Source organism: Polypterus senegalus, chromosome 4 (genome assembly GCF_016835505.1).
Source record: "Polypterus senegalus isolate Bchr_013 chromosome 4, ASM1683550v1, whole genome shotgun sequence".
In the NCBI taxonomy this organism is placed as follows: domain Eukaryota; kingdom Metazoa; phylum Chordata; class Cladistia; order Polypteriformes; family Polypteridae; genus Polypterus; species Polypterus senegalus.
Window position 1 is genome coordinate 110,487,807 of NC_053157.1, and position 12,241 is coordinate 110,500,047.

At 39.0% G+C, this 12,241-nt stretch overlaps 1 protein-coding gene across 1 annotated transcript; it reads right to left on the reverse strand.

The window, feature by feature from the left end:
* Positions 1-10,204: 10,204 nt before the first annotated feature.
* LOC120527574 (small integral membrane protein 43-like) lies at positions 10,205-11,950 on the reverse strand. The gene has a single exon (XM_039751145.1). It carries the CDS (start codon positions 11,614-11,616, stop codon positions 11,308-11,310), a length of 309 nt encoding a protein of 102 aa, XP_039607079.1. The 5' UTR covers positions 11,617-11,950; the 3' UTR covers positions 10,205-11,307.
* Between the last annotated feature and the right edge of the window lie 291 nt (positions 11,951-12,241).

Sequence of the window (12,241 nt, forward strand, 5' to 3'; positions counted from 1 at the left end):
TTAGCACAATCTCAGCTAGAAGGTTTATACATGATATCTCTGTATTCACATCCCTTAAATTATTTTTTGGGGTATTTGACCGTTGTTATTAAACCATATGTTATCAGAAATATTTTGGTGGTTTGAATACATGTAAATTATTTTGGATACAATTTTCTCTTATGCTGTCTGTACATATTATATTTTGAAGAATCAGCTACAGAATGGCACTGACCAGAAGGCAGAAGACAGACAATGGAGGTAGCAGAGTTAAAGATGCTAAGATTTGCATTGGGTGTGACGAGGATGGATAGGATTAGAATTGAGTACATTAGAGGGTCAGCTCAAGTTCGATGGTTGGGAAACAAAGTCAGAGAGGCAAGATTGCGTTAGTTTGGACATGTGCAGAGGAGAGACGCTGAGTATATTGGGAGAAGGATGCTAAGGAGAGAGCTGCCAGGGAAGAGGAAAAGAGGAAGGCCTAAGAGAAGGTTTATGGATGTGGTGAAAGAAGACATGCAGGTGAGGGGTGTAACAGAACAAGATGAAGAGTTACAAAAAGATATGGAAGAAGATGATCCGCTGTGGCAACCCCTAATAGGAGCAGCTGAAAGAAAAAGAAGAAGAAGCTACAGAATTATTCACATAAGCTCCTTAGAATCCACAATGAATGAAAACACTGCAATGCTCTTTGTAGGTTTATAGGGTCGTTATTTTCCCACATACAGAGTACAATGAAATTATTATTTGCATATACTAATTAACAAGCATCATGTCGCCACTCTCCACAGCTATGATTAGTGAGTATAACTACCTTACCTTGAATCATCAGTCTTCCTTAACAGAAGGATCTTAAAGCACAGTTTAGAGCAACACCTACCATTAGACTCATGATAATGTTATGATTTTATTGTATGTTTTGGAAATAAAGCAAGCACTATATAAAATAACCATTCCATGATTAAATGTGTTGCTGCTGACTCTTCATTTTTCTTCTTCCCCTTTTTGAAAGCCATAACAAGCAACCTTCATTAGAAAAAGCACCTGTAGGTGGACCCGATAAAGGGTTTATTCAAGCAAACAAATTTGAACAATAAGCTCTAATATGAAAAGGTGAAGGTACAGTATATCCTAGCAAGACCAGATTAATTACAATTATTTGCTTTACTTCTGAAAGGCCAAGCCATTCTACTATTGAATTAGTTTTGTGATAACTTGAAAATCCTAGGACGTAGAGCTGACATATATACCCAACTGCTTTTTCACAAACTGGCTTTGCATGTCTGAGACATGACATAGTCCCGAGTGTGCAGTTTGAGCTCATTGGTCTGCTCTGAATTAATTTGTTAGATCTGTACTGGGATGTTTCACCAGATGTATCATCCTTCTAGAAATCCAGTGGGTTTTCAACTTCTAAATAAAACTGAAATGATGTACTCTACCATTGATTTCAGGGTAACACTTTAATTTAGGTACTGCAAAATTCATTGTTATTACGATTTTTCAACTCTGTATAGTGTGGCATTTGAAAGACATGTAAAATTACTTAAGAATATGAAGGATTCACAGATTATATATTGAAGTGTGCAAAATTAAATCAAATATGTTTCACTTAGGGCACTTCTGACAATTCCAAACTGCAGATATACTGTATTAGTAGAGCATATTGCACAAATGAATAGCCACTTTACGGATGCTTTCAAAGAGTGATTAAAACCAAAAGAAGGCTTGTTAAGGTCTTGTTACAAAAGAGTAAACAAGTAATAGATGCATTTTTGCAGTATCTAAACTAAAATGTTACCGATTTCTGATTAGATTAGATTAGATTAGATTAGATAAAATTAGATTAGATTAGATTAAATAAACTTTATTAGATAAACAAGGGACAATTCAGATACACACAGGTTGTTAAGAATACAAAACAAGAATACTGATTTATAGGACAAATAATACAGCCAATCAATTAATCAATAAGCAAATGTATATTATGCAGAAATTTCAAAATGAATTTAAAGAGTCTGATGTGCGGAATCATTGTCTGAGGAAACACTGAATTGCCTGATAGCAGTGGGCAGACCTACAGAAACGCTTCATAGCACAATGTGGTAGAGAGTACCTCCTGAATGGGATGAATGGGATTTTTCATGATGGCATCCAATTTTGCCACCATCCTCTTTTCTACAACAGCATTCAATGAGTCTGGGGTTAACCCAGTGATGAAGCAGGCTTTCCTGATTAGTTTATTCAGGTCTTGTGTGTCTTTTGAGCTCAAATTGCTTTCCTAGGAGACTACAGTGTGGAACAACACATTGGCTACTATGGAACTACTACTGGTAAAACATTTCCAGCAGCTTGCTGTATACATCAAATGAACTGAAACTCCTTAGGAAATAGAGTCTATTCTGGTCCTTCTTGTACAGCGACACTGTGTTCTCACATCAGGCTAGTTTGTTATTTATGTGATCCCCCAGGTACTTATAGCTCTGATATCTCTGCTCCACTTCCACATCCTCCCTTGAATGGTGACTTTTCTCCGAGGCTTCGGCATGCTCGAAGTCCACTACCAGCTCTTTTTGTCTTGTCGATGTTGAATTTCAGGTGGTTCTGCCAGCACCAGAAGATAAAACTCTTCACAAGTCCCCTGTTCTCAGACTCATCAACATCATAATAATGGAGGAGTCTTCTAAGAATTTCTGTAGGTGGCAAGCACTGGTATTGTCTGGAGATGTTGTCCACAAATCATCCAACCCCAATTTTAAGTTGTCCTTTAGATTTTCAGGTGAAAGGAATGAGCATTGTAAATAGCATTCAAGTTTCATATATAAAAAGTAGCTGAAAGATACCATCCAGAAAGTTGCATGTATGCCATTAGTTGACGCATAATAAATGTATCTTTGAAAATCCAATTATTGAATTTAGTCAGCTGTAAATAATATGAAATGAAGGATATAAAATATTTTGAAGTATTCAAAATAGGTATAGTTATGAAATATACTGTACAAAATAAATCAATAATAATGTAACATTCTCAAACTTGATTAACCGTGAGCAGTATTGCTGGGGTCAGAGCCTAGACCAGCCCTGATCACACCCAAACTTACATTCTCCCAGCAATCGCACATTAGAGTTGACAAAGGGCATCTTGTAATTTCAGGGGAATACTGGAGTGCCCAAAGACAAACCTCACAGATACATGCAGAGAACTTGCACATTTCACACAGATAACAAGCAGACATGTGACTCCATCCATGAATCAACAGTGATGAGCCACTTCACTAGCTACCCCAAACCTTCATAGACCTACCAGTGGCCACAGAATTGATTGTAATCTTTAGGGGTGCATGCCCAGTAAGAAATGCATTTTGGAGCACTTGTTCTGAAAACTGCATGTACATCCTTCTTGGTGATAAGAGGTACTGGGACACTAGACAGGATAATTGCACTTAGTTTGATTTTTAATGCTGGTTTAACTTTTCAGATGCAGCCAGTAAAAGGAACAGAAAGCAGGACTTCATTAGATCAGTCTCTAATTTACATTGGCAGGCAGAAATTGCTTGAGATTTCTTTTCTACCATGAATTACACAGGCTCTAGACTTGAAAGAAGTTGTCTGAGGCTCATAATCACAAAGACAAGACAAATATACTGAACCCTTCTCAAAGTGAATTTTGAGTTGGCAGGAAAACTGTCGATAGTTTAGTAAATAGTAGTGCAGAATTGTGGAGCTAATTGGAGCAGAAGAAGAGATCCATATTTCAAAAGGGGTTCAGCATAGGAGATGTACCTTTGAGTAAATAACCACTAATGAGCAATTATATGCATTTACTTCCCAAAACAAAAATATATCTCAGCAAGACCTGTTAATGTATTTGGATTTTCTTTTCAAAATGTTTCCCTCTTACCTCATGAAGATATGCATATTAGACAAACAGACCCCCCAAATAAATTGACACCCCTTCTAGTGTTGGTTCCTGCCCGTTCACATCCTGTGTTCCCTGAACAGGACATATCATTCCTCATGAATCTGAATTGGACTAAGCTGGTCCAGGAAATGGTTGGATGGCTATCACAGTTCTTTTCCTTTTTGGCTGAATGGCAGCGATTGATTTTTTTCTGTAAATAATAATATTTCTGTTTTGACTAATGTCATATGTTGAGCTGACACTTTTCTTACTATATGTAGCCTTCACCTTTTACATTTTTAAGAAGTGATGTTTATGGATAAATGCATTATAGGTTATTATCTGAGTTTTGAACAGTGTTTTTAAACAGAATATTTTTGTACTACTGTGTATTGTTTTAAAGATTTTCATATCATAATATAAAATTGGATAGTGGTGCCTCAAGCTATCCTCTGCTAGATGTGGACCTGCTCAGTTAAAAGAACCTTTTACAATAATACAATATTGCACTTTTTATTTTGTTAGATTGAACTGTATTCTTGTTACCTTTGTAAAACACTGAGTGGTGGGTTGTTTTGTGAACAGGATCAGAGGCATCATCATTCATCCCATAGCAGACTCTTACTGTATTTTAGCCTGTTTCAACTGCCATCCCAAAATTGTACTGACTCATAGCATTACCAATACTCTGTACCCCACCTCTCAAGGGAAAACCTTTAGCCCTGAACTCCCCACCATTCTTTCAAAGGGCAATGACAATCAACCAGCCTAATGAGATAAGGGAGTATTCTGCTTGGGCCAGTGACACCTTTACACATTGTTCATTTTAACTTTCGTACAATACACACCTTAAGGGCTGCTAGTTCAGAGTTACTCAGGATTGCAGTTAGAGGTGTAATCAGTGTTCCAAATGCATAGATTTATAACTGATGTCATCAGGATCCAAAGGTTTGTTTCCCTCAAACTGCCCTTAAGCTAAAGTTTAATTTTTGTCCAAGGAGTTAATTTTCATCCATCCATCCATCCATTTTCTAACCCACTGAATCCGAATACAGGGTCACGGAGGTCTGCTGGAGCCAATCCCAGCCAACACAGGGCACAAGGCAGGAACCAGTCCTGGGCAGGGTGCCAACCCACCGCAGAGTTAATTTTCAATGACCACTTAAGTAAATGCTTGAAGTATCACACTAACATTACCTTATGCAACTTGTGAGCAAAGCCCATATTGCGTATCCCAAAGCAATGCTATTAGCATTCAGAACAATAGGGCAACATTTACTGTGCAACTTTTCAGCCTTTATGTAAGACTGAGATGAGTTTAAGCAAACATGCTGATTCACTGCTCAGTCCATTAAAGGACTCATTATGATGAATGGCTTATATTTGTGGTAACACCATAAGTATTAATCACATGATTTCACTTGTAATGAATAATTTATACATCAAATCAGTCAATTAGAGTAAATGTGTTTTTATTAGTCATGATCCTGAAATTTCAGGTCCTTCAGTGCAACACGCTTTAACATTACAAAAACATTAAATTACACCATGTAGTCTTAATGGCTTAGATGGAAAACAGAGGCAGAAAAGCTTAGGGCTTTTAATTCTTGTGCTCCTAAAATTTGGGTCAATAATTAACTAGCACAGTGCCACAGAAGTAATTTGTCTACAGTTATAAAGCCTCAGGAGAAAAATTGCTACTTTCTGTATGACTCACACTGCCAGGTTTTCTTACTTGATTAAATTTCTCTCACCCACAAACATTGTGAGAAATAGAAAAATAGAAATCGAAAAAAAAAAACAATCATGGCTGAATGGAGCTTTTGACAAAACAGAACAATGTGAGTGATTTATCAAGAGATGATCTTAAGATGTAATGTTATTAAGGAATTGCATTTAGTAAAGCAGATTTTGAAATACAAAAGTGCATTTGCCTGGCAAAGTCCTGATTTTGAATCCTGGGCCTGTGCAAAGTTTTCCCTTTCACTTTGCTCCTACTTGAGCCTTTATCTAGGGGCTCTGTTTTTGCTCTCTTAGTCCAGAGATGTGCAGGGTAGGTTAACTTGCAACTCTACAGTAAGTAGGCCTGGCATGAAAAATTGTTTAATGGTGTATACGTGTGACCTGGGAAGAATTGGTGGTCTCTCCAGGTTAGGGTCCTGCCATGTAGCTTGTGGTGGTCCCATGACCCTTAGTGGAATGAAGAAAGTTTGAAAAATGATGGATAGAAATTTTCACATGTATATGTATATATAGGGCGGTACGGTGGCGCAGTGGTTCACTTCCTGGGTCCTCCCAGCGTGGAGTTTGCATGGGTTTCCTCCGGGTGCTCCGGTTTCCTCCCAAAGTCCAAAGACATGCAGGTTAGGTGCATTGTCGATCCTAAATTGTCCCTAGTGTGTGCTTGGTGTGTGTGTGTGTGTGTGTGCCCTGCGGTGCCCAGGGTTTGTTTCCTGCCTTGCGCCCTGTGTTGGCTGGGATTGGCTCCAGCAGACCCCCATGACCCTGTAGTTAGGATATGTAGGGTTGGATAATGGATTGGTTTATGTATATATCTGAAAATATATTGTCATGCTTGGGTCACAGAATTGCACAGAAACACAGGAGATTGTACAAACAGGAACTTTATTCAAACACTTCAAACAAACATGTCTCTTCCAGAAGTCAAATGAGCTATGTATGTTGTTAGTTCTCAATTAAAAGAATAGACAAATATTATAGGGGTGCACAATGCGTGCAGGACCCCCAACATGAGCAGAGGATGCCCTGGGGGAGGAAAGAGAAACAAAGCAATCAGCCAAGAGAACAGGTGTTGTTGAGGATTCCACGCAAGAAGCATATCACACAACAGAGGAGCCACACCAGTCCAGTAAGTAAGGGAGCATAGAGGAGGTTAACTGTATTTATTCCCATTGTATCAACGTTTAAGAGGGGTTTTGGAGGAGAATCCATGTTTTCTAGGGGTGCGTTCAGCCCCCCTGTTCACAATATATATCAAAATTGACAGTATATATACTCTACTCTATTTTCTCTCTGTCCCTCTCTCTCTCTTTCTCTGTTTTCAGATGACAAAGGCTTGGATAATGGTTCCTGCTGGAACACAAGAGGACACTGTTGACTAACACCTTATCTCGTCCTCTCTCTGCAGACAGGAAGATTAACGGCTTTACCACCTTTGATGTCATATCCGGTGGCCGTCTGCCTGGACATGCCTCTTCCTGCTGAAGTCCTTATCTATGGAAGTCCTTATCAAGTCAAATATGTGCAATGTGAGTGCATACTAGAAGCCCTAAATCAATAATTTCAATTAAGATGGCACACATAGTAACCTCTCCCACTGATGAATTCCTAGAATGTAGGACCAGACCCGTGAGGAGCCCTGAAATTAATTACAGAGTGACCACAAAACCTCTCCACTTCCAGCTGAGCAAATAGATAACCAAGACTCCCACCAGAAGAAGGTGGTGTATCCCAATGACTGAGAGAGTCTAACTAGCCCTCAGAAACTTCATTGTAAAGAGCCATAGTGTTTCCTTTTTTATCATTTTGAGTTGTATCATTTTTACAATTATACAGGGTGTGGCAGACCCAACCCTTTACCTTCGTCGGCACATTTTATCCCCTTACAGAGTAACTATATACAGTATATATTTTTTAACATTAACTTAGAAAAGCATGAAGTACCTAATCAAAATGACAACACATTCCCAAGCCTGTTTAATCCAATTCAGGGTCTCAGACCCTACCCAGACAGATCTGTGCACGAGGCAGGAAATAGTCCTGGGCATGGTACCAGTATATTGTAGAGTCCACTCACACTTACAGGACCAATTCAGATTTAACAGGAAACTTAACCAACAGGTCTTTGGGAATGTGGTAGGAGAACTGGAAGACTTTGAGGCGAAACCCCACTGATATCTAAAATCTACACAGCCATTCAACAGAGATGAAGTCCAAACCCTGGACACTGGATGCATGAGGGAGCTGGTTCCACTGTTCCACCATACTGCCCTTTGGAATAAAATTAAATATCATATATAACATTGTGTTCTTGGGACATAAAAAGAAATTATAACGTAACTGTGTTTATTTTTGTTTGCCTTTTCTTCGTGTTACATCCCAGACTAATAACTTCTTCTATAACACCTTTTCGGTTTGCTCAGTGAGACATTCATTTTTCTAAAGATGTTCACCCTCATTCTATGAAATGTTTGACTTCATGAGTGACATCTTTATAAAAATACAAGTTTGCCTGATCATTCCTGAAAATTAAATTCTCTTCATTTAGAGAAAAGTCAAGCAAAATGACACCTTTTATTGGCTAACTAAAAAGATTACAATATGCAAGCTTTCGAGGAGACAGATTTTTTTTCCTGGTTTTAGGCTATGGTTTTGACTTTTGCCTGCTTAATATTTAGGAGTTTTGTTTTTGCCCTTTTCTTTTGGTTGCTGATCTGCTATGTCTGACTACCTTCTGCTCTAAGTAACTTTGTATCTGTCTCTCTTTAATTATGTTTCAGTCTCAGATCTTTCCTGTTTTGGTAAACATTTAAGCAGTCCAGACATATAAGATATTCAGATCTTATGCAGTCTGTACTAATCAGCATTAAATTCTATCAAGCTATCAAGGAGCAGTGCTGTGAAGAATACATGTTAAATTAGACTACAGTATGCCATTTGTCCAAGTATTGATGCCTTTTTGTTGTATATAGTGGTGATATGCGGTACACTAGGATGCTAAATAGTTAAGTGTCAGTCCTCTTTATGCAGCATAAAACAGAACACCTTTGATTAAACAGCAGTGAAGGACTTGCAAGTTAAAAGAATACAATGAACCTCAGTCTACAATTAGGTCTTTTTTTACACAAGTCTTTAAATTGTTTACTGTCTGGTGTGGCAACTCACTCTTGTTTTACCCCTTCCACCATTAATTCACTTGGTTTATGCTGTTAGACATCACAAATCACATGATCCATATTCGATAAACCATATTTGATCATGTGATAAGTTCAGTTATCTCAGTTGACTCTGTAATTTAGTGATTTAGAGAGACTACCCATGTGAAATTTGAATAAATAGCTGTCCAAAGAGTTTTTATTATTTAGTGTCAAAAGCAGAAGAAGAACATTTTCTCTAAAATCATGACCAGACAGGTCTATATCGTACAGGATAATCTTTCCTTTTTGATAAATAAGATATGAAGTCAAAAACCAAATTATAAAGTCAAGAACCAGAACCTTCCAAATACTTATTGGTTGTTGGATGGCTATATCCGTGTTCTTTCTGTATTGATGCATGGTATTTAAATATCCATGGTTCACAAGAGGATGACCATGACATTGTGTTTGCAAACAGTGCCACATAGAATTAAAATGTTACCAGCACTCAAAAATTGACATGGACACAATGCAAGTAAAGATATTTAAAGTATGGAGCAAAGTAAACATGTTTCCTAATCCAAGCCCCAAGTACAAATTTCTCCCCAGAGTGCAAGTGGGAATCAAATAGAGCATGCCCACAAATACATGGACCTTCAGGGTGAGATCTTAAAATTACAGCTAGTTTATTATTTATTGATCCTTTTATTGAACCCATTTAATCCAATTTTAGGACATGCAGAGATGGAGCAGCTTCAGGTAAAAGGCAGCCAACAACTCAGGAAGGGATGCCAGTCTATCTACCATAAGGTCCCCAGCCTGATCACTACCAGTGTGGGTGCCTTTCAGGTTTCTGGTTTCTGCATACACCAAAGAAATGGATGCTACTTGCTTTTGATTGTGGACTCTAAAGTGGCCTGGTGTGTGTGTATGATTGTGCTTATCATTTAATTGCAAAGCTGTAACAAAGAGACAGATAATCTGGCATGGCAAGGACATTTTGGCCAGCAAAGTCCCTTGTTTCACTGGACATGCATGACTCAGACCTGTTAGAACTTGGACTTACTCATTTCCTCATATGGAAAACGTGAATTTAGGAGCTGCCACTGCTTATGCATTTGTAATACATGGACCAGCATACACAATTGGGCTATCACTCTGTACTTTTTGATTTGTGAAAGCTTCTGCCACTAGAGTGGACTTTATTATGAAAGGCCTATCTTGGCCCTGCAGCTCTTTTCATGCATATCAGGTATCTCCATCAGTCACAATGTGCGCAGTATAAAGTCAAAAGTGAAATGCTGTAAGTATGCTTTGTACAAAATAAATAAAGCAGAGCACGTCTCCTCAGCAGTTTGCAAAGTGGAGGCATTCTGCATCTAAATTTCAATTTTGTTTGCTTACTGTTTGTCTAGTTTTAGGCCTGGAGGCTAAGGTAATGAGTGTAAACCTCATGCCCCGTGGCCTTCTGCGTCTAAAAGGTCCTCTTGTGAACTTCATACAGATTGCCTTTAGCTGTTTTAGATAAATGGGAAGAGAGTCGTTCATCTGTTTCTTGTCCATCTGTGCTGGCATGGAGATTGCACCTGTGCAGTGAATGAGGAAACGCTTTCAAATCCATTAAAAAAAAACTGGCTCTAATGAAATGAATTCCAAAATCTGTATCCTACTTAGCTCCATTTAAATATATAATTTTCTTTGCCCACAGTCAAAGCGATCTGACTGTTTTGTTTTGCTCTGTAATGAGTATTGAAAAAAGGAGACTGGAGAGCAGCGGAATTGCGAGGTTGGTAACAGAACATTAAAATGGTTGATGTGCTGAGAGTGGTAAAGGGTCCACATGGGAATGAAAGAAAGCTGACATAATTTACACAGGAAGAGAAGCTAATTTATTTGGATTTCCATATGAAAAGCATGTCGGTGCAAACACCATGTTAGAACATGTCACACTGACTTTCTATACACATACAAGAGATCTGATAAAAGGATTTCACATTGTTCAGTTCCACGTAGAAAAAGAGAAAGAGCTTTGAGAATAAACAAAAGAAAGACAATGTGGCGCACACACAAAGACCCCGTGGAGGCAAAAGTCCAGGAATCGGCTGCACTGCCTTTTAGAAGCAGCCACATGGGCATGTAATAAATTAACTCACATCGCGTCAGCCTTACCTTCCCTGTCAGGTGCCTCCACGCAGGAGATAAGATGTTAAAGAACTTCCCAAGAATAAGAATAACCCATCTTATTAAGTCTCAGGGAAAGATTTAATAATTGAGAGACTTAAAGCAAAACTTCCATGAGCCTTCTGAGTAAAGCCGGAGAAAAACAGCAAATGGTGTCACTGTTTTACTGGATCCTTTTACTTCCAAGCAAGCACGGTGTCTCCGCAGTGTTTAGCCGTTCCTGAAATCCAAAGAAAAACCGGTGAAAGTAAGATATCAGTGTTAAACAGCAGAGCTCTCGGAGTTCAGCCTGACTTGTCTTTATGCAGCAAGCTGCCGCACACTGAGCCCTTGTCAAGTGGCGTCTCTCACATCACCCCAGCAGCACGCTCAGACTGCTTGCTCTCGGCACAGGCGCCAGGGCTCTCTCACTGAGCGGCTCGGCTGCAAAGCTACAGCTGCCACTGAGTTTCTCAGCTGCTTTATCACCAGGAACAGCAGAAGCACCAGCAAGAGAAAGAGGAGCAAAAAAATTGCCACATAGATAAGGATGTTCAAATCCCAGTCCACATTCAGGGGCAAAGATGTGGACGTCACAATAAACCTCCGTGGGGACGGCATTTGGATCCTCAAGGCACTGGCGAATGGAGAAGTCCTGTGCGTCGGAAAGTAACTGCCTGATCTTACCCCATCATTCATTCTGAATTCAAAGCAAACAAGCCTTTAAAAACTGACCTGAGACTGAGCCCACAATGGATCCGTCTCAGACAAATAGATGAGAAGGAGCCTGCCAGTGAAAAGTTACATGTCACCACTACTCCTCTTCTTCCTGGGAGCTGTCGGTCTTATTGAAACAAAGGGAAGAATATCCCGGAAACTGCTTTCCAGTCCTGACTTTCATTGTTCTGTCTGTAAGGTTCCCAACAGAGAAAAAAAAAATATATTTCCCATTTCTCACAACACATACACACACCCCTCTCGGCTGGATTGGTTACCAGACACGTCCTCTTCCCCAGCATGTACAGTGCACAAGGCAAATCTTTCCTAAGCGAGCAGCAGGGGAGATTTTTCAAGATTTCAGGATTTTTTTTCCAGTGGATACTCAGAGCTCCTAATGTATTATATTGTAAATAAACAGACATGTACAGTATATATAAGCACTCACATATGCCAGTGTAGAGTATATACAGATAAATAAAAATGGAGTAAGACAAATCCTTTATATTTGGAGATTGCTTGCTCAATTAAAGATTCTCTAGACCACTGCTGTCAAATCTTTTACCCCTGATCATGCAGACCGATAGCATAGTAGATGTTTATTTGC

Coding starts and splice junctions, on each gene's coding strand:
- LOC120527574 (XM_039751145.1), bottom strand. CDS start 11,616: ATGAATGATGGGGTAAGATCAGGCAGTTACTTTCCGACGCACAGGACT.